Source organism: Chrysochloris asiatica, unplaced genomic scaffold, assembly GCF_000296735.1.
Source record: "Chrysochloris asiatica unplaced genomic scaffold, ChrAsi1.0 scaffold00656, whole genome shotgun sequence".
In the NCBI taxonomy this organism is placed as follows: Eukaryota; Metazoa; Chordata; class Mammalia; order Afrosoricida; family Chrysochloridae; genus Chrysochloris; species Chrysochloris asiatica.
Window position 1 is genome coordinate 115,297 of NW_006409174.1, and position 25,389 is coordinate 140,685.

Consider the following 25,389-nt stretch of genomic DNA (forward strand, 5'->3'; position numbering starts at 1 on the left):
CATTGTATAGTGTTTTGATACATTTTATAATCATTTTTCTGAATTCCTTCTCCAGCATTTCCAAAGCCTGCCCATCTTCCAGTATGGAGTGTAGGTCTACTTCCAGCTCATTTGCATCAATCACTTTATCTCGTTTCTGGACATGTGCAGATATGGTCATCTGCTTCTGTTTTTTGGGCATATTCAGGGGTTGTCTGCGGTCTTAATACTTAGATGGGTATGTAATTTGGTATTTTTTAATGCTTTCTGGTTGCCTCCAGGTAGATGTGATCAGGAAATAGGTTTCTCTTTTTACTCTTCTTCTTGAGAAGTTTCAAGATGCCACTGTTGGTTGTTTTGACATAATTTGGGATTTAATTTGCAGCTTATTTCCTTTTTTGTCAGCTTGTCCCACTCCATAATCCCTGTTCAGGCCCTTTTTTCTAGTTATAAATAGTTCAGGGCCAGCTGTGGCAATTTGGTTTTAATTGGAAATTGTCTCTTTAAATTTTGAGGAGATCTGTGAGCATACATAGTCGAACCCTCTGAATGTGGGGCTGGGGTGTCCGCTAGCTCAGGCACCCCTATAGTTACCAGAATGGAGGTTGTCAGACAGCAAGGGACCAATGAAGATACCAAAAGAAAAGAATGTCCACACTTTTATCTCCGTGGTTCTGCCAGGTGTTTGTGGCCACTCCGATCCTTCCCCCACTTGGTCTCACCCAAGATGGCGGCTCCTGGAGCAGCTGAGCATTCTGAACTAGAAAGCAATGGATTTCTTGCTTCTGCCACAAATTCCCCCAGCTGTAAGCCTTCCAAGCTTCCGAATATTCCTTTATATGTGGTTCAGAGTTCTGGGACCATCCCCTGAGCCTGCTTGGTCCGGTATTTTGTGTTGTTGTTGGCAGAGCTCTTCACTGCACTTCCACCCGATTTGCCATCTTGTTTGTTCTCTGGAATGTTCATTTGATGATGAATGCGACCCTATTCCTCTTCAATTTGTCATTCTGGCATAGTAAACCATGTGATTGTCAGATTCAACATGTCCAATACCAGTCCATTTCAGCTTACTAATTTCCTTCCATGTTCCAGTTGTTAATGGATATTTACAATTGTTTCTCTTCATTTTGAGTTGTGCCCAATCAACAAATGCATGTACCATGGGCTTTACTCCATTCATGTCATCAAGGTCAACTCTACTTTGAGGAGGCAGGTCTTCCCCAGTCGTATTTTGAGTGTTTTCCAACTTGGGGGACTCATCTTCCAGCACTATATCTGGAAACATTCTCATGATTTTCATCATGTTTCAATATTCAGTCTTCCAGTGCTGACAGTGTTGCACTACTATTCATAAGGTTATCAGTGACTAAATATTCAGAAGTAGTTCATCTCTCCTTCCTAGTCTGTTTTCCTCTGGAAGCTCATCTGAAACCTGTCCACTGTGAATGACCCTGCTGATATTTAAAATACCTGTGACATAGCTTCCAACATCACAGCAACATGCAAGTCATCACAGTGTGACAAACCAATAGACCAGTGCTGGGCCTGGTGTATATTACTCAATAAAATAGATAACATTTAGAAAAAAGTGAATGTCATATTTACAGAGAGAGGTAAACATACTAGTTGGGAGAGAGGAGGGGAGGATACAAACTTCAAGTCTTCTCTCCAGATATGATTTGTAATGATAAAAGAGGTTTATGTTGTTGAGACCACCACTGTCTGCGGTAGTTTTTGTGCTGGAAGCTATGCCACTAGTATTTCAAATACTAGCAGTGTCACCGATGGTGGCAACTTTTCAGGGAAGTTTCCAGACTATGACTAGGAAGAAAGGCCTGGTAGTCTACCTCAGAAAAAATATTAGCCAGTGAAAACCCTGTGATCCACAATGGAACATTCACCAACTCACTATTAACCAGTGAAAACCCTGTGGTCCACAATGGAACATTCACCAACTCACTATTAGACAGTGAAAACCCTGTGATCCACAATGGAACATTTACCAACTCACTATTAGCCAGTGAAAACTCTGTGATCCACAATGGAACATTTACCAACTCACTTGCTTTGAATACAACATCAGGAAGATCAACAGCTAGAGGAGGAAATGTCATTGGTGACGTTGGGGGTCAGTGAGGACCAGGGAGACCTTTGGTGAGGTGGATTGGCACAATAGCCCTAGCAATGGACTTGAACATGTGGATGATCATGAGGATGATGTAGGACCAGAGGTCCACAAGTCACCATGAGTCATAGTCTGCTTGACAGCAGCTCTCTCCCTCTTCATCCATCAACCCATTCACCGATCCATTCACCCATCCATTCACCCACCCTCCATTCATCCATTCATCCACAGCTCTGTCCATCCACCTACCCATCCATCCATCCATCCATCCATCCATCCATCCATCCATCCATCCATCCACCTACCCTCCATTCATCTATTCGTATCTATCTATCTATCTATCTATCTATCTATCTATCTATCTACTCTACATTTGTGAGGACCTGTCCTGGGTGATGCTGCAGGATAATGCACTGGACCACAAGGTTGGTTTGAACCACAAAGTCGGTAGTTCAACCCCACCAGCCACTCCTTGGAAATACAGACTCGCTTTGAGTTGAAACAGACTTGGCAGCACTTAATAACAACAAATAGATAGTAAAGCAACTTGCAAAATATATGTTCATTTCATCATCATTAACATTTTTGCCTCTATTGAGATGTGATTCAAATGTATTTTTTGACTCCTTGGTAGAGTTATTTACATCTGTACATGAGAAAGGAGTCCTCAGTTAAATGTTGGGGCGCTAACTCCAAAGTCAGTGATTGAAACCCACTAGCTGTTACGAGGGAGAAAGATGAGGCTGCCTGCTTCTATAAAGATTTACAGTCTTGGAAACCCTAGGGAGCAGTTCTCCTCCATCCTATTGAATTGCTGTGAGTCTGAACAAAATTGATGGCAGTGAGTTGGGTCGTTTTACAAACTCACTTAAACTGACTCCACGGCACACAACACTACCACCATATGTGTGTGTGTGTAAAGGAATCCGTGGGTAGTGCAAATGACTTGTTGTTAAGTACTGTGGAGTTGGTTCCGACCCATAGCGACCCTGCACAGGGTTTCCGAGGCTGTAAATCTTTATGGGAGCAGAAATCCTCATCTTTCTCCTGAGGAACAGAGCTCCTTGCAAATGGCTTAGTGCTTAACTATTAGCCAAAAGCCTGCAGGTTCAAACCCACTCAAGGAGGCCTTGTAAGACAGGCTTGGTGATCTGCTTCCAGAAGGTCACAGCCTTGAAAACCCTATAGAATAGTTCTGCTCTACACACGTGAACTCAGCAGGAATGAGAATTGACAGCAACAACAAAACTACATGGAAATATTTTTGGTTTTGTGTGATTTTGATCTTTAAGCATTTTCATTACTATAAAACCCCTAGAATTACTTCATCATCCCAGGAAGGTTGTTTTTTTTTTTTTTTAATTGTGAGAACTTTCTATCTTTATTACATATTAAAATTTTTTTAATTAAGGTTTTTATTGTGGATTGAGTGAAAGTTTATAGGGCAGATCATCAGTTTCACATTCAACAAATCATGCACCTTGTTTTATTACAATGATTATAATCCCCTCCATGTACCATCGGTTAACAGTATTTCTCTCTATTCACTTTAGCTTTTTAAAAACAAACAAACAAAAAACCCACTCAGGCATATATAATAATTTACATCTCCAAAGGGCACATTCTGCAAGTCCACCTCCTAGCTACCAGCTCTTAGTCCCTGTCTTCTTAGTCCATGAATCTAGAGTCCTCAGCCACTCCCAGTCTCCATTCCCCCATCTCTGCCTCCATCACTGGTGCTGTTGCCTCTCTGGATAAGGTCCCACATTCTGCTTGCACACGTCTCTCTTGATGGTCCTAGGTCCTCTGTTTCTGTACTGTAAGATTAACCAGTCCCCTTTTTTTCTTACAAAACTTCTACCTTTATAATTATGACAGTCACAATTAGTCATGATAACAATTATTCACTGTTGAATCTTACAAATCTTATCCCCATCTCTTTTCACCAGACCCATCTGGACACAATGACAGCTATTCAGCTGAGGGCTATATTCACTGGGCAAGTTGTAGAACCCCTTTTAGGTATTCCTATCACTTATAGGCTGAAGGCGGGCTTACAAGTTTTCTCTAATCATGTTTCCCAACATTCCTTTCTATCCCACTCAAGTGTCTATTTTACAATAGTAGGCAAGGGAAACAAATATTCATAAGGCAGTCAAGGATTTTAGTATTATTTACCTTCTTCAAGCTATACCTAGATTCCTGTATCCCAGAGCCCTGTTGTTCCAAGGTTGAGTATGCATCACTATTTACCTCTGCCCCACTAGGCCATGCAAACCTGTCTCAGTGTTCCCCTATCTGTCTTGTTCTTCCACATCCTCCCCCCTTCTTGTATTGCCCTCCCCAATGTTCAAACTAAACCCCTCACCCCAACCCCATTGTGGTTACCTTATATTCCATTAGTTCTACCCTCCATTTAAGATAGTCTATTTTATCCAGTAATCTACCTGACCTTTCCACCACCTGGATCTCTGATCCTCTGTGTTTTCCTTCTTTCACACTGTATTGGTTTTGACCATAGACTGACCTCCCAGATCCTCTGTTCTTATAATCTTACTCTGTTCTTGACTCTTCCATTTGTCGATTGAGTTCAGGCTGATGCTGCCACATACGTCATTCTGTAGTTGTTGTCTGTTCTTGGTTCTCAGTCCACAGAACTTACTTTAGGGTGTTTTTCATAGCAGATTGGCTTTGGCAAAATTCCTTAGCTTCTGTTTATTCTGGAATGTTTTGATTACACCATCATATTTGATTGACAGCTTTGCTGGGTAGAGGATTCTTGGTTGGCAATTTCTTTCTTTTGGGGTTTTATGTATGTCTCTCCATTGCCTTCTTGCCTGCAGGGTTTCTGTTGAGAAATCTGAGCTTAATATAATTTTCTTGCCTTTGTATGTTACTCTTCTCTTTTCCCTAGGTGCTTTCAAGATCCTGTCCTTATCTTTGATTTTGGAGAGATTGATTATGATATGTCTTGGTGATTGTCTTTGAGGGTCTATCCATCCTGGGGTTTGTTGAACTTCTTGAATGCATATCTTTTCACTTTTCAAGATGTTAGGAAAAATTTCTTCCAGAAACTCCTTAACTATCTCCTCTGTGGACTTATGTGATTCTTCCTGTTCCAGAATGCCAATAATTCTTAAGTTATTCCTCATCATGTTCTCCAACATGAATCTTAGGCCTTCTTCAGATTTATTTAATCCTTTTTTGTGTTTGCTCTTCTATCTTGGTAGTGTTGAGAGATTTATCTTCTAGCTCACTAATTCTGGCTTCTATCTCTTCAATTCTACTCCTTTGCCCTTTCAGTGTATTGTCCATTTCTAATATTCTTTTATTAATCATGTGGACCTCTTTCTGTAGGTTTTGAATTGTTTCCAATGCTTTATCTATCTTATTTGATTGTTCCTATAGTGCTTTCCTGACTTCTTTCTTATTTTTCTCAACTTCATTATATAGTGTTTTGAAACGTTTTATAATCATTTTTCTGAATTCCTTCCCAGGCATTTCCAAAGTCTGCCCATCTTCTAGTATGGAGTGTAGGTCTACTTCTAGCTCATTTGCCTCAGTCACTTTATCTCATTTCTGGATGTGTGTAGATATGGTCATCTGCTTCAGTTTTTTGGGCATATTCAGGTGTTGTCCATGGCCTTAATACTGAGCTGAGTGTGTATTTTTTTTTTTTTTTTTTATGCTTTCTGATTGCCTTCAGGTAGATGTGATCAGGACATAGGCTTCCTTTTTCACTCTTCTTGAGAAATTTCAAGATGCCACTGTTCATTTTGATGCAACTTAGGATTTAATTTTTGGCCTATTTCCTTTTTTATCTGCCTATCCCACTCCACAATCCCTGCTCTGGCCTTTTCCCTAGTTATAAACAGTTCAGGGCCAGCTGTGGCCATTTGGTTTTAATTGGAAACTCTCTCTTTAAATTTAGAGGAGATCTGTGTGCATGTATTGTAGAACACTCTGAGGGTGGGGCTGGGGGGTCCACTAGGTCAGGCACCTCTATAGTCAACAGAATGGAGATGCGCAGACAGCAAGGGCTCAATGAACAGATATCAAAAGAAAAGAATGTCCACACCTTTATCACCATGGTTCTGTCAGGTGTCTGTGGCTGCTCTAATCCTTCTCCCGCTTGGTCTCACCCAAGATGACAGCTCCTAGAGCAGCTCAGCATCTTGAATTAGAAAGCAATGGATTTCTTGCTTCTGCTACAAATTCCCCTAGCTGTGTGCCTTCCAACCTTCTAAATATTCCTTTATATGTGGTTCAGAGTTCTGGGACCATCCCCTGAGCCTGCTTGGTCCTGTATTCTGTGTTGTTGCTGACGGAGCTCCTTACTGCACTTCTACCCGATCTACCATCTTGTTTGTTCTCTCCCTGGAAGATTTTTGATCTAGAGTGTTCCTGGTCATCAGAGGCAGCACTGATGTCCAGGCTCACATCTCTGGTCCAGAGGTGGAATTAGAATGATGGGTATTTCTTTAGCATCAGCTTCACACATTGTTGTTGCTAGCTGCCATTGAGTTGTCCCCCAATTCATGGTGACCCATGCACAATGGAATGAAACTCTGCCTGATCCTGAAACATCCTCAAGATTGCTGAGAGTTCAGACACCATTGTGGACCATAAGGTTTCAGTGGATTGATATTATATAAAAAAAATAGGTTACCAAGTCATTCTTTCTAGCCCATCTTAGTCTGGAATGTAAAACCTGCTCAGAATCATAGTAACATACAATCCTCCATTGACAGACAGATGGTGGATATGCATAAGGTTCATTGGCTGGAAATCAAAGCTGGGTGTTATGCATGGAGGTGAGGATTCTACCACTGAACAACCATTTTCCTCCACAGAGGGAGTGTGGGGGAAATCACTGATCTTGGAGTTAGCACTCCAACATTTAACTGAGGACCCCTTTTTCATGTACTGATGTAAATAACTACCAACTGTCACACTGCCTGACTTCTGGACAAAGGTTCTAAGTCCTTCCTGCCTATTGGTACAGAGTTGAAATAAGAAATTCTGATTCTCTTCTCTTTTGAAAACACCCATATCCAATCATTTGCGACTCTGTTTATTCCTTCCATCTTGCATCTCAATGTAAAGAAAACAAAAATTCTCACCACTGGACCAATAAACAACATTCTTATCAATGGAGAAAAGATTGACGTTGTCAAGGACTTCCTTCTTCTTGGATCAACTATCAACACTCATGGAAGTAGCAGTCAAGGAATCAAATGACGTATTGCATTAGGCAAATCTGCTGTACAATACCTTTTCAAAGTGTTGAAGAACAAATATGTCAGCTTGAGGACTAAGGTGCACCTGATCCAAGCCATGGTAATTTAAATAACCTCATATGCATGCAAAAGCTGGACAGTGAATAAGGAAGACTGTAGAAGAACTGATACGTTTGAATTATGGTGTTGGAGGAGAATATTGAAAGTGACATGGGCTGCCAAAAGAACAAACAGATCTGTGTTGGAAGAAGTGCAGCCAGAGTACTCCTTGGAAGCCAGGATGGCCAAACTTCGTCTCTCATACTTCGGACATATTGTCATGAAGGACCAGTCACTGGAGAAGGATATCATGTTTGGTAAGGTGGAGAGTCAGAGAAAAAGAGGAAGACCCCCAACGAGATGGATTGGCAAAGTGGCAGCATCAATGGGCTCAAGCAAAGCAACAATTGTGAGGTTGGCCCAGGACCGGGCAGTGTGTCATTCTGTTGTGCATAAGGTCACTATGAATCAGTACCAACTCAATGGCATCTAACAACAACAACAACATATCTAGCCAGTCATGTTCCCATCTATTCATCTGGTGATTCATCCTTTCCTCTGTTCTTCCACTGCCAGTGCCAAGTGTACTTCACACATTCTCCTTTCTTTTTGTACTATTATTGTCACTTCTCACCCTTTTAAATCTCCTCCATCTAGTCCTCACCATGTTCTTCCTACATGGTAGGAAGTGAAATATGACTACATTTAACTCTCACATGCAACCCTCAATGGATGTCTTGCTTCTTGAATAAACTCCATGTTCTCCTTTCTTTTTGTACTATTATTGTCACTTCTCCTTTCTTTTTGTACTATTATTGTCACTTCTCACCCTTTTAAATCTCCTCCATCTAGTCCTTACCATGTTCTTCCTACATGGTAGGAAGTGAAAATATGACTACATTTAACTCTCACATGCAACCCTCAATGGATGTCTTGCTTCTTGAATAAACTCCATGTTCTTTGGCATGGCCAACTCTGTATCTCATTTGACTCATTTGCCATCATCTCCCTCCTCACTCTCTGAATGAAGACTCCTATTGATACTTCAAAACCAAGTTCAGCATCACTGCCTCTAGACAGCCTTTCCTGATGGCGCTACTGAACTCCCCACATTAACCTTCCACTCCTCAGCGCTTTGAACCACTGCCACATACTGTGATTTGTTTGATTACATGCCCATCTCTTCTACTAGATCACAAGTTCTCTGAGCATCTCCCTACCCCCAAGATCATTAAATGTATGTGCATTCAGGCAAACACCTGGGGAGAAGGAACACAGAAATTGTGCATCTTTGTTGTATTATACTTAGCCAAGGTCTTAGCCCATCTTGATGGGGTGGAATGTTAGAAGACTCTAATGCCATCTGAGGTGTGGATCTGAGGGAAGAGGAGGAAAATATTGAGAGAAAGAGAGCGACAGACTTAGTAGGAAGGTACCATGCCACCTTTAAGCTCTGGTAGCATAGTGGTTATAAATCAGGCTGTGAACTTTAAGGTCAGCTGTTCGAAACTACCAGCTGTTCCGTGGGAGAAAGATGAGGCTTTCTGCCCCTGTAAAGATTTACCACCTCAGACCCTGTACAGGGTTGCTATGAGTCAGAACCGACTCCATGACACATAACAGCAAACAACAACAACATGCTAACTTTATGGGTGACAAAATGGAGATGTAGAGATGGTGAAAGAACAGTCCCTGAGGACCCAATTTTACCTCTAATTCCCCCAAGTCTTAGGGATAATAGTGATGGCTTGTCTCTATCAAGTGCAATTTGCTGTGAGTTCCCAGAATGATGACTCAAAACTGGCCATTGTGTTCCTGTTTGGTGTTTGGAGGATAAGACAAGGACTTGGAAAGGATTCAGGACCACTTAGTTAAATTGGGTCGAGATGTATCCACTCTCCATCCTCCATCTTGTCAGTGATGCCATTTGAAAATGGTTCTGCTAGGATTGAATAGCCAGCGGAAAAGCAGAGCTTATTTGTAACCGTTCTTTCCCACTTGAATGATTTTCTGTAAACTCTGTCTTTTAGAAATGAACTATAAGTCTTGCCCAGTCTGCAGCAGCAGCGCTGTTAACGTATTTTGGAAAGCGGCTTCCAAAGCGGTAAGAACCAATCAGTTCTAGAACTTTGAAGGCCAAAATGCTTAAGATGGCTTCTGGTCCAGTGGTCAGTTCTTCACCTTTTTTGGGTCACAGATCCTTTTAGGAATGAAAGTTTAGCATCCTATCCTGAGGAAAATGCTCAGAGGCACATACCAGAAAAATTTCACATACAATTTCAGTGTGTTCATGAAGGATCTTTGGGCAACAGCTGAAGACTCTCTACTTCTATTAATTCTTTGATTTTGGTTGCCAAGAAGCTGGGAACTTGGTTTAATCTTCTCATCCAGGTATTGATCAATCATAGATTCCTGGGAAAGTTTTAATAATCTTTATTTGTCACTTGTTCTGCATCAGGCACAATACTCATCTCTTTATATGGATTAATATCTTTCACCCTCATGAGAATTGGGCAAAATAGGTACCAGGCCAACTTGATGGGTGACAAAATGGAGATGCAGGTAAATAAGCAAACTACTAAATGTGTACAGTTGTCACGGATTTCATTCTGCTTTGATACATAATCAACATTGATGGAAGCAGTAGTCAAGAACTCAGATAGCATATGAATAAGGCAAATCTACTGCAAAAGACCTCTTGTAAGTTTTAAAGAAGTAAAGATGTCACCTTGAGGACTAAGATGCACCTGGTCCAAGTCATGATAATTTAAGTTACTTCACATGCATGTGAAAGCTGAACAATGGGTAAAGAAGACACAAAAAGAGTAGGTGCCTTTGAATTGTGGTGTTGGCAAAGAATATTGAACATACCATGGACTGCCAAAAGAACAAACATATTTATCTTGGAAGAAGTATAGCCAGATGCTCCATAAAAGCAAGGATGGTGAGATGTGTTCTTACATACTTTGAACATGTTACCAGGAAGAGACAAGTCCCTGAAGAAGGACATCATGCTTGGTACAGTAGAGGGTCAGTGAGATGAATTAATGCAGTGGCTACAACAATGGATTCAAATATAAAAGGACGTTTAGGATAGCATTGCACTGGGCAGTGCTTCGTTCTGTTATAAATGGGATCACCGTGATTCAGAACCTACTCAACAGCACCTAACAATAACATCAAAACAGGTTTACTTTTCCCATTTATTTTGTTATCATAGTTTTGAGATACTGCTGTGTGACAAACTTTTAAAATTAAGTCCCACTTAAAGGAATGACACACACATGTAACCATGTGTGCCATCTACAGGTGGTGATGCTGAACTTTATTAATTGAAAGGCTGGAGAAAGAAAGAAAGAATTGATGATCTATTTCATGGAAAAGCCTATGGCATGCAATTCAACCATGAAACACATGAGGTCACCATGATGTGGAATTGACTCAACAGGGCCCATTGTACTTTTTTCTAAGTGTACTTTTTTCGAAGGAGATCTGGTAGTGTAGTGGTTACGAATTGGGCTGCTTTTCTTAGGGTCAGCAGTTCGAAACTACCAGCTCTCCTGTGGGAGAAAGATGGGGCTTTCTGCTTCCATAAAGATTTATAGCCTTGGAAACCCTGTACAGGGTCACTATGAGTAGGAACCAACTCCACAGCACAACTACAACAACAAAGAATTGGACTGCTAACTGCCAAGTCAATGGTTCAAATCCACCAGCTTCTCTGAGAGAGAAAGATGAGGCTGTCTACTCCCATAAATATTTACAATCTCACATGTTAACATGGGTGATGGAGCAGTATACAACAAGAAGGAGGTTGGCTGAGGAAAGAGGAAATATCAGGAGACACAGGGAAGGATGCAATCATTCAAGTGAATAGAGGTAAATACTGTTAACTGGTGGTACATGAGGGGATTGTAGTCACTGTAATGAAGAAAAGTATATGATTTGTTGAATGTAAAACTGATGATCTGCTCTGTAAACCTTCATTCAATTCACAATTTTTTAAAAAAGGATTTACAGCCTCAGAAACCATGACTAGGAATCAAGTTGATGACAGTGGGTCTGGGTTGGGTGGTCAGCTCGGGCAGAGTGATTCAGTTTGCATGCTGATAAATGGTGGGTTTTGTTTGTTTTTTAAAGCTTGCAGAAACTGCCTGTGGTGTGGTCTATGTGATGCTCAGTGGGTCCATCAAGAACGCCTTCGACCCAAACAGGTATGCATTTTTCTGCATCCTATTTGGAACAGTTATGGCAGCCTCCTGTTGGATGTCTCATCCTTGGAAGGATATACTTTTCATGTTTCCGTTCAGTTCTGAAGACATGAGCTGACAAGGGTCTGTCTATTCTCTAAGAGACTCGTCTTTCTCAGTCAATGCAACGTCTGGTTCCTCCTTTACCCCAAATCCCAAGTGGTCCTGGTGGTCAGTGCCCTGTGTCCAGCCCATGCCCTTGACTTCTCAAGCTCTCATGGAATTTTCTCAGCTTTCTTTCCCATTACGCTCCACCTGCCCAGTCCCTAGCTCTGTTCATGTTGCCCTCGCCACTAAATGACTCGTCTTTCCCCTCCATTCTGCATTCTAAATCCTCCCCATCCTTGAAGGCCTATATAGGATTTCCGAGGAATAGCTGGTGAGTGTGAACTACCAGCCTTACCATTCAAACTGACCTTGAATTTGCTGACCTTCCAGTGCCACACCAGGACCTGGAAACACCCATGGTGCAGTTCTGTTCTGTCACATAGGGTCACTATGAGTTGACCATCTATTTGACTTCACTTAACAGTGAACCACATACGATTTTAGGAGTCTCTGGGCAGCGTAGATGGTTAAGTGATTGATGCTAACTAGAAAACTTGAGAGGTAGCTTGAGAGAATGTCCTGGTGGTTTTCTGTAGAAAAGTCACAGCCTTGAAAACTCTATGGAGCGCTGTTGTACTCTGTAACTCAAGGTGTCTCCGTGGGTCAACGTCCACACTCAGGCATCGGGTTTGGTCTTTGGGTTGTATAGCCTTAGGCAGCTAACCCTGTGAGGTCTTGTAGTAAGTGGTGATTCACTGAGATAATGTGTGGACGAGCTTACACGCTGTGCTTGACACATAGTACTACTGTTGTCTCTTTTAATCCCCAGCCCTGAACCTGGCCACACCAACGCCTTCCTTTTCTGACCTCCTGGACTTCCTTTTACCTCCCCATTCTCCAGTCATTCTCTGGTTGCCTTGCTTTTGTTGTTGTTAAGTGCCATTGAGTTTGTTCTGACCTACAGTGACCCTATGTAGGGTTTCTAAGGAGCAGCTGATAAGCTTGAACCTCCGACCTCGTGATTCAAACTTATTTTGCAGTTTAGCACATTAACGCACAGTGCCATACCAGGAACCCTAGTGCTCTAGTTTTAACAGAAATATCAGAAGTGAATAGTTTCAACAAACAGAACTTTCTTCTCTGACAGTTTAGGAAGCTAGAAGTCCAAATCCAGAGTACCAGCTCTGGAGAAAGTTCCTTGTCCCTTCAGCATCAGTAGGCCCAATATCCCTTGGAGAACTCCATGGGTCTTGGCATCAATCTTTCCCTGGATCTAGGAGCTTCACAGTACAGAAAGCCCAGGTTCAGAGGATCCACTCCACTCCCAGATCTTCTGGGTAGGTCCCTCTGGGCTCTCCTTGCTTGTTTAATCTCTTTTGTGTCTCAAAAGAGATTGAAAGAAGATACAACTTAATCCTGTAGATTGCCTCCAGTCTCATTAGCATTTTGAAAGTGAGGAGAATTACATCAGATCAGGGCTGATTACATCAGATCATGTCATGGGAGAGGGTCATTACAGCATGATACAACTCCCCTATTACATCAGTACATAACTGCCAAAACACTGTGAATGACCACCCAGTGAAGTTGACACACATTTTGGTGGGGACACAGTTAATTCATGACTTCTGGTTAAGGCTGGATTGAGGGAAGGGATCAGGTATCAGTTTGACCAGGGCAGTCTGTTACTGTTAGTTACTGTCCAGCCGATTCTAACTTATGATGCCCCAATGTGTGCAGCATGTAATTAACTTCAGAGGATTTTCAATATTGTGACCTTTCTAAAGCAGATTGCCAAGTCTGTCTTCTTAGGCTTCCCTGGGCAGGTTCGAATCACCTATTTTTCTGTTAGTAGTTGAGGACTGAACTGTTTCTACCACCCAGAGACTCAAAATTAATTTTCCTTCTTTCTGATTTAATATTTGATTCCCCAAAGAAGTGTTTGTCTTTTTGTCTTCTTTGACCTTACCCCCATTCAATTTTCAGGGCTGTTGCACGAGAATGTTCACATTCCAGAACTTTACATTCTGGAAAGAGGGGCAGCCATCAGAAACTAATAGGGAAATGTTTGGGATTGGATTTAGGGCAGGACACTGAGATTGTCCAAAGCAGTGCTTCGTGAACTTTATGAACTGGTTAATCACTTGAGTGTGACAGGTTAAAATGCAGGTTCCACACCCCTGGTGGTGATGAGCGAGCTGAGATTTCAGTCTTAACTAGCTCCTGGAGTCCCTGATATGTTGGTTATGTGCCGTGGAGTCAGTTCCGACTCACAGTGACCCGGTGTGGCTTGGGTGTGTGTCAACCTTGAGCCCCTAGGTGGTGCAAATGGTTAGTAGCTTGAATATTAATTTGAGTGAACCCAGAGGTGCCTTGGAAGAAAGGTCTGGTGATCTACTTCAGCGAAATCACCTATTGAGAACCCCATGGAACACAGTTACACCCTGACGCACATGTCACCATGATGCGACATCAACTCCATGGCAACTAATCTAACTGGTATTACTCATTATGCTGGTCCAAGGATGATACTTTAAATAGCACGTGTTTAAAGGTTAGTATCCATGTACAGATGAAGAAGGTTTTCTTCTGTAGCCCTCAACTGAAAGTCACATGGGATGAGAGAGGGTGGTTGTTTCTAAGGCAAATCACGGACTAATTCAAAGGGTGGTTCCATCAGTGGTCTCTTCACTGAGGTTTTTAGGCAACAGCTAAGGATGCATGAGAAGCACTGCAGGATAAGTATTTGATTGCTAACCAAAGGTCAGCAGTTCAAACCCACCAGCCATTCCTCGGAAACCTTGTACAGAGTCACTATGAGTTGCAACCAACTGGAGGGCACTTAGCAGCAACACTGAAAGAGGATGCATGAATGTGTTCCTTTGGGTTGACAGTGTGCTTTGTCTCTTCTGTCTTAGCGTTTTTGGAAGCGTGGAAGTTGTCAATTTGAATCCAAACAAAGTTCGTTCACTGCAGGCCTGGGTGATGACCGACATTGGAGGAGTTGCCAGGTATATTTGAATGTTTTACACTCAGGGTTATTTTATGATCTGTCCATGAAAGAATCCAGATCCAGGAATGCATTGAGAATAGACAGGTTTGGGGTTAATGGGACCTTGCTTGCCCTAGTGGGTGCAGGGCTCATGGAAGTAGCAGTCACAAAAAACCCCAACATATTGCATTAGGCAAATCTTCTGCACAAGACCTCTTTTAAATGTTAAAGAGCAAAAATGTCACTTGAGCTATGGTGTTGGAGGAGAATACTAAAGATACCATGGACTGCCAGAAAAACAAACAAATCTGGGTTGGAAGAAGTACAGCCAGAATGCTCCTTGGAAGCCAGGATGGCCAGACTTCATCTCTCATACTTTGGACATATTATAAGGAGGGACCAGTCCCTGGAGAAGGACATCTTGCTTGGTAAAGTGGAGGGTTGGAGAAAAAGAGGAAGGCCCTCAATGAGGTGAATTGGCATAGTGGTAGTAGCAGTGAACTGAAGTGTAGCAATAATTGGGTGTTTAACACAGGACTGGGCAGTGTTTCATTCTGCTGTGCATAGTGTCACTGTGAGTCGGTACCAACTTGATTGCACCTAACAACAACGACAACAACAAAGTCGTGCAATAGACTAAGAATTAGACTGCTAACCACAAGGTCCAAGGTTCAGTAGGTCAAACCCCTCAGCCACCCCACAGAAGAAAGATGATACAGTCTCAGAAACTCTATATAGGGTCACTATGAGTCAGCTAGATGGCAGTGCACTTTTTGGGTGATGCTGTAAAAAACCAATGAACCAAAGGAAACAAAAGTGGTGCTCCATTAAAGCCATAGCTTTATTGTAAAGCATGGAGCAAGGAGCCAAGAGGATGGTTTCCCTGAATATCTGTAAGCTTTTCAGAAATATAGCAAATGGACAGGTAACTTATGCATGTTTATAAAAAGGGGTTGGATGAACTAGGGATTGATTGCGCTCATGTAGGCTTTGATATAAAGGGTCACACAGTTTTTAATTCACTGTACAGGTACACAGGAAGTGTTTGGAATTTTATGCTCTGGAAAACCAGAATGTCTTGTTGAGGAGGCTTAATGAATTGGTCCCATTGTAAGAAACTACCATATTTGTCTATCAGTTGGTCATGCTATGGTGACTTGTGTGTTACAGTGATGCTGAAAGCTAGCCCACTCATATATTTTAAATATCAGCAGGATCACCTCTAGTAGACAGGTTTCAGTAGAGCTTCCAGACTAAGACAGATTAGGAAGAGGAAGAAGTAGATTACTTCTGAATATTTAGTCACTGAAAAGCTTATGAATAGCAGTGGAACACTGTCAGCACCAGAATATTGAGTATATAAACATTATGAATAACATCACAATATTGTCAGATACAGTGCCAGAAGTTGAGCCCCTCAGGTTAGAAGGCACTTCAAATGTGACTGGGGAAGAGCTGCCTCCTTTCAGTTGAGTTGACTGTGATGATGCAGATAGAGTAAAACTTTCTGGACTTTCATTTGCTGATGGGGCACAACTCAAGATAAGGAGAAAAAGTTGCAAACATCCATTAATAATTGGAACATGGAATGTACAAAGTATGAATCAAGGAAAATTGGAAGTTGTCAAAAATGACACAAAACGCATAAACATGGATATCTTAGTAACCAGTGAGCTGAAATAGACTGGTATTGGCCATTTTTAATCTAACGATTACATAGCTTATTATGCCAGGAATGACAAATTGAAGATCTATCTTGAAGTACAGTACTGTCTGTGATAGGATAATATCCATAAGCCTACAAGAAAGAACAATTAATACCTACAATTATTCAGATTTATGTACCAACCACTGTACCCAATGAAAATTGAAGAATTCTACCAACTTCTTCAGTCTGAAATTAATCAAACATGTAATTAAGATGTATTGATAGTTACTGGTGATTAGAATGTGAAGACTGGAAATACCAGTAGTTGGAAACTATAGTTTTGATGATAGAAATTATACTGGAGGTCATATTTTGTAAGACCAATGATTTATTCATTGAAAACATCTTTTTTAAACAACATGAAAGTTGACTTACACATGACCCTCATCAGAAGGAATACACAGGACTCAATCTGACTACATCTGTGGGACAAGATTGTAGAAAAGCTCAATATTATCATCTAAATAAAGGTCAGAGACAGACTGTTGAATAGACCATCAATTACTCACATGCAAGTTCAGGCTGAAGCTAAAGAAAATAGCCCTGAGTCTATGAGAGCCCAAATATGAGCAGATCCCACCTAAATTTAGAGACCATCTCAAGGATAAATTTGATGTATTAATTACACTGGTCATTAACAATAATGATCAGAAGAGTAGTGAGTTGATATCAAGAACATCATACAGGGAGAAAGCAAAAGGTCATTAAAACGACAGGAAAGATAAAGAGACCAAAATGGATGTCAGAAGAGGCTCTGAAACTTGCTTTCTAGTGTAGACATGCTAAAGCAAAGGAAAAAATGAGAAGGTAAACAAATCTAATCAAAATTTTCAAAGGGGAACTTGAGAAAACAAAGTCAAGTATTATAATGAAATGTGCAACACCATTGAGTTAGAAAACCAAAAGGGAAGAACATGCTTAGTATTTCTCAAGCTGTGGGAACTGAAGGAAAAATTCCAACCTCAACTTGCAATATTAAAGGATTCTATGGGCAAAATATTGAATGATACAGAAAGCATAAAAAGAAGATGGAAGAAATATGCAGAACCACTGCACCAAAAACAAGTGGTTGATGTTCAGTCATTTCAAAAGGTATCATATGATCAAGAACCAGTGGTACTGAAGGAAGAAGTCCAAGCTGCACTGAAGGCATTCGTGAAAAAGAAGTCTTTAGAAACTGATGAGATTAAAATTGATATCTTTCAACAAACTGATGCAGCACTGGAATAGCTCACTCATCTATGCCAAGAAATTTGGAAGACAATTATATGGCCAACTGATTGGAAGAGATCCATATTTGTGCCCATTTTAAAGATAGCTGGCCCAACAAATTGCGTAAATCATCAAACTATATCATTAATATCACACATAAATAGAAGTTTGCTAAAGGCAATTTAAAAATGACTGCAATAGTACATGAGCAGGAATTGCCTGAAATTCAACTTGGATTCAGAAAGGGATGTGGAACCAGGGATATCATTGCTGACACATGGATTTTGACTGAAAGAAGAGAGTACCAGAAGAATGTTTACTTGTACTTTATTGACTATTCAAAGACTTTGAACTGTATGGACCATGACATGGATAACATTGTTTGAATGGATATTCCAGAACATGTAATTGTGCTCATGAGGAGCCTGAGCATAGACCAAGAGGCAATCATTCAAACAGAACAAGAGGATACTGAATAAAACATTTAAAACAAAAATGTGGGCACCTGCATTGTATCTTTAACTACACTTACTAAACTTGTGTGTTGAGCAAATCTTCTAAGAAGTTGGTTTATATGAAGAAGAATGTGGCATCAGGATTGGAGGAAGACTCATTAACCTTCGATATGCAGATATAGCCTTGCTTGCTGAAAGGTAACAGGACTTAAAATATTTACTGATGAAGATCACAGACCACTGTCTTCAGTATGGATTCACCTCAATGTAATGAAAACAGAAATCCTCACAAAGACATCATGATAAATGCAGCAAAGATTGAGGTTTTAAAAGACTTCATTTTGCTTGCATCCACTATCAACACTCATCGAACAGCAGTCAAGATATCAAACGACATACTTCATTAGGCAAATCTGCTGCACAAGACTTCTTGAAAATGTTTAAGAACATATATATCCATTTGAGGACTAAGGTGCACCTGACCCAAGCCATGGTATTTTTCAATAGCCCAACATACAGTGAATAAGGAAGACCATAGAAGAATTGATGCTTTTGATTTATGGTGTTGGAGAAGAATATTGAAAGTGCCATGGGCTGCCAAAAGAACAAACAGATCTGTGTTGGCAGAAGTATAGCCAGAGTGCTCTTTGGACGCCAGGATGGCCAGACTTCATCTCTCATACTTTAGATATATTGCCAGGAGGGACCAGTTGCTGGAGAAAGATATCATGTTTGGTAAGGTGGAGGGTCAGAGAAAAAAAAAGGAAGACCCTCAGCAAGACGGATTGGCAATATGGCAGCATCAATTGGCTCAAGCGTGGCAACAATTGTAAGGTTGGCCCAGGACCAGGCAGTGTTTTGTCCTGTTGTGCATAGGGTGGCTATGAGTTGGTATCAACTCGATGACAACATAACAACAGCAAAGATGCATGTTAAAGTTGGATGATAAATAAGGAAGACCATAAAATAATTTTTGCATTTGAATTATGGTGTTAGAAGAGAATATTAAAAGTACTATGGACAGCCTGAAGAACAAGCAAATCTGTGTTGGAAGAAACACAACCAGAATGCTCCTTAGAAGCCAGGATGGCCAGACTTCTTCTTTCATACTTCTGACATATTATCAGGAGGGCCCAGGTCCTGGAGAAGGGCATCACTCTTGATAAAGTGGAGGGTCAGTGAAAAAGAGGAAGACATCCAACAGACGGATTTGCACAGTGGCAGCATCAAACACTCAAGAGTTACAAAGATTGTGAGGACAATGCAGAATTGGGCAGTGTTTCATTCTGTTGCTATTGGTATCTTCTAAAAGACAACTAAGTTATCTATCCAATGACTTAGTGAAAGAATGTTGTTCTTCCTGTTAAGTGCTGTTGAGTCGATGCCTCTTTTCCAGGGAGTGGCTGGTAAGCTTAAACTGCTGATCTTGCAGTTCAAACTGACCTTGTAGTCCAGCACATTAACCCACAGTGCCATACCAGGACTCCAATCATTAGGTACTGTTGTTGTTGTTGTTGTCAGGTGCCATCGAGTCGGAACCGACTCATAGCGACCCCATGCACAGCAGAATGAAACAATGCTCGATCCTGGGCCAACCTCACCACCGCTGCCACCCCTGAGTCCATCAATGATGCCACCTGGCCGATCCATCTCGTTGGGGGTCTTCCTCTTTTTCTCTGACCCTTCACCCTACCCAGCATGACATCCTTCTCCAACGATTGTTTCCTCCGGACTACATGTCCAAAGTAGGAGAGACAAAGCTTAGCCATCCTGGCCTCCAAGGAGCATTCTGGCTGCACTTCTTCCAAAACAGATCTATTGGTTCTTTTGGCAGTCCATGGCACCCTCAGTATTCTCCTCCAACACCACAACTCAAAGGCATCAATTCTTCTACGATCCTCCTTATTCACTGTCCAACTTTCGCATCCATATGATTAGGTACTAGAGAGATGCAAATCATAACAACACTGAGATATTATCTCACCCCAGTATTAGTGGAAAAGTTCAAAAAGACAACAAGTGATGCTGGCAAGGGTGTGGAAAGACTGGAACTTCATACAACGATACAATTAAAATAAGTCCATAAGAAACAAAAGATGATCTTGAATATATATCCCATCTAAATTTAGAGGTAATCTCAAGAACAGATTTGATGGAAGTCCACAAGAGGCAAAATATGACCTTGTATATATCCCACCTGAATTTAGAGGTCATGTCAAGAACAGATTTGATGCATTAGACATTAATGATCAAAGATCAGATTGACATCAAGAAGATCATACATGAATAAGCAAAAGGTCATTAAAAAGACAGGAAAGAAAGAAAAGACCAAAGTGCAGAACATTATGCTGAGTGAAATAAACCAATCACAAAATGAAAAATATTATATGAGACCACTATTATAAACAGTCAAGAAAAGATTTTCACACAAAAAGCACCATTCTTTGATGGTTACCAGAGTTAGGAGGGGAAGGGAAGCTAAATCACTTCCTAAAGGTTGTTGTAAAGTGCCATCAAGTCAGTTCCAACTCATAGCGACCTTGTATAGAGTTTCTGAAGAGCAGCTGGTGAGTTTGAACCACTGACCTTATGGTTCACACTGACCTTGTGATTCTGTGATTATCCTATGGTGCCACACCAGGACTTTATAGTGCCCCTTGTTGTTGTTAAGTGCAGTTAAATCAGTTACAACTCATAGCAACCTTGTATAGGGTTTCTGAGGAGCAGATGGTAACTTTGAACTACCGACCTTGCAGTTCAAACCAACCTTGAGGTCGAATGTTTATCCTGATGCACCTCTAATGGCATAAAAAAACCCCACAACAAACCAACAACTAAGGGGCACATTGAACCCTCTGTTCCTTTAAAATATACTCTCTCTGTTGGTCAAAATGTTATCCAATATGTGAAAGTTGTGTCTACTTCATTTGGATATTAGATGCAAATATTTATGAATTTATTGAGAAATATCATCTTGATAATCTTAATAGCATAACTGTTGTTTTTTTCCCCCTCACTAAAATTCAATTTCTAATAAAGTAGAAAGTATAATGTAGGAACATACTCCTCTTCTCCTAGAGGGTAGACATATTAATTAACTTTGGGGAAGGTAATGCCAGTATATGAAGGGCCTTCAAAAAGTTTGTGGAAAAATGTTAATAAAAGATAATGAAAACTTTCCAAGAACCTTTAGAAGGCCTGTGGTACACAAAGAGGGAAGTCAGCAAAAAATGATGGGAGCAGGGGAGAACACTGGGAGAAATTCAAGAGTTGAAGGCAACAGAGGTAAATACTGTTATATACACACATTTATAGTAATGGTGATCAATACTGGATGCAAAGATAGATAGATACACAGGGGCTGATCCCCTCCCTGCTGCCGCTGCCTCCTGAGCTGGGCCCACTGTGTCTGGTCCCCTCACGGAGGCATTCCTGCTGCCGCCGCTGCCTCCTCATTCATCTTCATGCACCATAGGCAGCACAGCACCAAGATGTCCAACCAAGTGGTCTGCTAGGAAGCCAGTCACCCCGGGAGCTGGTACACAGCCTCAGGACCTCAGCTGAATGTACAGCTAGAAGTTTGGCTTTCTCAAGTACAATCTACAGAAAGACCCACTAGAGCCATTATTGCATCCCATGCAGGCTCTATGTACTGTGGGTCTTGTCCTGCCCATGCTTACAAACAAGCAGATCCATCTAGTACCCAGAGAATTTTCATCCTGGGGACTTCTCATCATGTGCCCCCTCTTGATGTGCACTTTCCAGTGTGGATATACACAGAACACCTCTGTATGACTTTCATATTGACCAAAAAATTTACGGAGAGCTTTGGAAAACAGGAATGTTTGAATGCATGTCTCTGCAGACAGATGAAGATGAACACAGTATTGAAATGCATTTGCCTTATACAACTAAAGCTACGGAAAGCCATAATGATGAGTTTACCATTATTCCTGTACTGGTTGGAGCTCTGAGTGAGTCAAAAGAACAGGAATTCGGAAAACTCTTCAGTAAATACCTAGCGGATCCCAGTAATCTCTTTGTGGTTTCTTCCATTGGGGTCAAAGGTTCCGTTACAGTTACTATGATGAATCCCAGGGATAGATTGATAGATCCATTGAACATCTAGATGAAATGGGTATGAGTATTGTAGAATAATTAGACCCTTTATCTTTTAGCAATTACTTGAAGAAATACCATAATACAATATGTGGAAGACATCCCATTGGGGTGTTGTTAAATGCTATCACAGAGCTCCAGAAAAAATGGAATGAAGATGAACTTTTCCTTTTTGAATTATGCCCAGTCAAGTCAGTGTAAAAGTTGGCAGGACAGTTCAGTGAGTTACGCAGCCGGAGTGCTCACGGTCCACCGAAGTTCTGACTCCTCAGGGATCCACCTGTGCATACTCAGACTCTGTCTGGGTCCCAGCCTATCCCTTACAAAGATACTGTTCCTGGTTTGGGGGTTTCAGGAACCTCAAATGCGTAGAACTTTTCTTCTCTTCTTTTCTAGTAGGTGTTGTTGTTGTTGTTGTTGTTAGGTGCCATCGAGTGGGTACTGACTCAGAGCAACCTTATGCACAGCAGAATGAAACACTGCCCGATCCTGGGCCAACCACTTGGCTAATCCATCTTGTTGGGGGTCTTCCTCTTTTTCTCTGACCCTCCACCTTACCAAACATGATATCCTTCTCCAGCGACTGGGCCCTCCTGACAATATGTCCCAAGTATGAGAGATGAAGTCTGGCCATCTTGGCCTCCAAGAAGCACTCTGGCTCCACTTCTTCCAACACAGATCTATTGGTTCTTTTGGCAGCCCATGGCACTTTCAGTATTCTCCTCCAACACCATAACTCAAAAGCATCAATTCTTCTATGGTCTTCCTTCCTTAATTTCATTAAAGCATTAAAAATGCTCTATCGTTTAGGGCAGTGGATCCTTCCTTTGATCAAATATCTTGATCAAAAAAGATGACTATGTCAAGGCCTGATTGTGGCAGATGTTTTGTGAAAGTAACTTGTAAAGCATTTGCCATATCGTAAATTTGCACTCTTTGCAGACTTGTGCACATATATTCCACTTTCAGAATAGTTGTGTGAAATGTACACAAACAAACAAAAAGGGATGGAAGCTTTTTAATAAGGAAATTGCATTTATAAATGATCTGTATTAGAATATAATAAATCTCCAGTTATAGTCGATTACCACCCATGTTGTACAACAGATACCTTCTAATAAAGGGCTACACAACTCAAAACAAAACAAAACAAAAGATAGATACATAGGCTGAATGGGTGTGGAAGGAACAGTGATACCAAACATAGTTTTGACAGAGATTATTTCTACATATGTATCTACCTATGCTGCAAAATATCCATGAATGTGTTGGAATGCACAGGGGATAAAGTTATGAAACCTTCTTAGACAGAATTAAACCCCGAGGGAATGAGATGTTGGGCTTGGGAGCTCAGAACTATGGTCTCGAGAGACATTAAGGTCAGTTGGCATAATGTAGTTAATGTTCTACATCATATTTTGATGAGTAGCATATGAGGTCTTAAGAACTCATGATCGGCCATCTTGTTGTGCATGGGGTTCCCATGAGGTGAGGGTCAAGTAGATGGCCAACGTGGGAGCCCCTGGAGATGGGTTTCTGCCTCCCTTTATAGAAGAGAATTGACATTTTAACACTTTTTCCTTTCTTTCCCAGAGATTCATGTTCAGGTTCTTCTATAAATGAACTGGAATCAATATTAAAACAAAAGAGTATTCAATTTACCTGCCTGGATGATTACAAGTAAGTGGCCTTTTGAAGAAAAGATGGTTATCTTGCTATGGACTAGCATTTTCCCTTTCCTCAGTGTCCTCGGAGGCAGGAGGGCTGAGCACATCCTTCCTTGGCCTGGGGACCTTCACGATTTCCTGGGGCTCTCACATGGTGGTCTTTGTCACTCCCTCCGAAGAGTCCAAAAGATATTTCCAGCCTGTGGACCTCAGTTTATCACGCTTCTCCCCATCTTCTCACTTCCCTGTTGTTTTTAGGTGCCACCAAGTCAGTACCAACTCACTGCGACCCTATGCACAACAGAACGAAGCACAGCCCAGACCTAGGACAACTTCAGAATCATTGCTACACCTGAGCCCTTTTGCTGACACCACTGTGACAATCCATCTCGTTGGGGGTCTTCCTCTTTTTCTCCCACCCTCCATCTTACCAAACATGATATCCTTCTCCAGTGACTGGTCCCTCCTGGTAATATGTCCAAAGTATGAGAGCTCTGGTAGCGTAGTGGTTACGAATCGGGCTGCGAACCTTAAGGTCAGTGGTTCGAAACTACCAGCCGCTCCGCGGGAGAAAGATGAGGCTTTCTACTCCCGTAAAGATTTACACCCTCGGAAACCCTGTACAGGGTCGCTATGGGTTGGACCCGACTCGATGGCACTTAACAACAACAACAACATGAGAGATAAAGTTTGGCCATCCTGGCCTCCAGGGGGCGCTCTGACTACTTCTTCCAATGCAGATCCGTTGGTTCTTTTGGTAGCCCATGGTATCCTTAGTAGTCTAGTCCAACATCACCACTCAAAGACATCAGTTCTTCTACCGTCTTCCTTATTCACTGTCCAAGTTTCACATGCTTATGAGGTTATTGAAAATACCATGGCTTGAGTCACGCACACCGTAGTCCTCAAACTGAAAGTTTTGCTCTTGAACACTTTAAAGAGGTCTTGTGCAGCAGATTTGCCTAATTCAATACATCATTTGATGTTTTGACTACTGTTTCTATGAGTGTTGTATACTTCCCTGTACACCCCAAAATGGGCAACTCTGAAGCTGACTTAGACTTTGAGGAGGTATTTCTTGGTTTTCCGTGCAGGGCTCCTACTCAAGGCTTATAGGACAGAAGCCATCATGGGAGCAAAAATTCATGTTGCCACGTACTTTCTCCTCATGGCTTGGTGTACTTCTAGGTCTCAAGTTTCTTTAGTTGTAGCTTATAGTAGAAGCCTAACGCTTGGTAAGATGCTAAATGACAGTCTACCAAAATTCATCTTTTTCAAATAAAAAAGATAATAATCCCATAACACTTTTTTCTAGAGAAAACAGTTTTTCTTTAAATCACCTATAACTCCATTATGAAAACTGAGATCTCTGTAATTAGTGTCACTAAATTATACACACGAAAAATCTTTCATTACAATTTTTTAAAATGTAAATATCAAACCCCTCCCTCCAAAAAAAAATCCCCCAAACTGGAACTCCCCTTCTCGTTTTTGATGCCCACCTCCTGGGATTGTTGTTGTTGAGTGATAGCGACCCTGTACAGGAATTCTGAGA

At 41.3% G+C, this 25,389-nt stretch overlaps 1 protein-coding gene and 1 pseudogene across 1 annotated transcript in view; both read left to right on the forward strand.

Moving 5' to 3' along the window:
* Window positions 1-23,851, forward strand: part of LOC102827774 (ADP-ribosyl cyclase 1-like) — a 37,625-nt gene extending 13,774 nt beyond the window's left edge. The window contains exons 3-6 of the mRNA XM_006877871.1: window positions 9,414-9,487; window positions 11,524-11,597; window positions 14,600-14,692; window positions 23,761-23,851. Of these exons, the coding sequence (XP_006877933.1) occupies window positions 9,414-9,487; window positions 11,524-11,597; window positions 14,600-14,692; window positions 23,761-23,851 (332 nt within the window). The remainder of the gene's footprint in view (window positions 1-9,413; window positions 9,488-11,523; window positions 11,598-14,599; window positions 14,693-23,760) is intronic.
* On the forward strand, window positions 21,540-23,011 carry LOC102827403 (annotated as a pseudogene).
* Window positions 23,852-25,389: the final 1,538 nt, after the last annotated feature.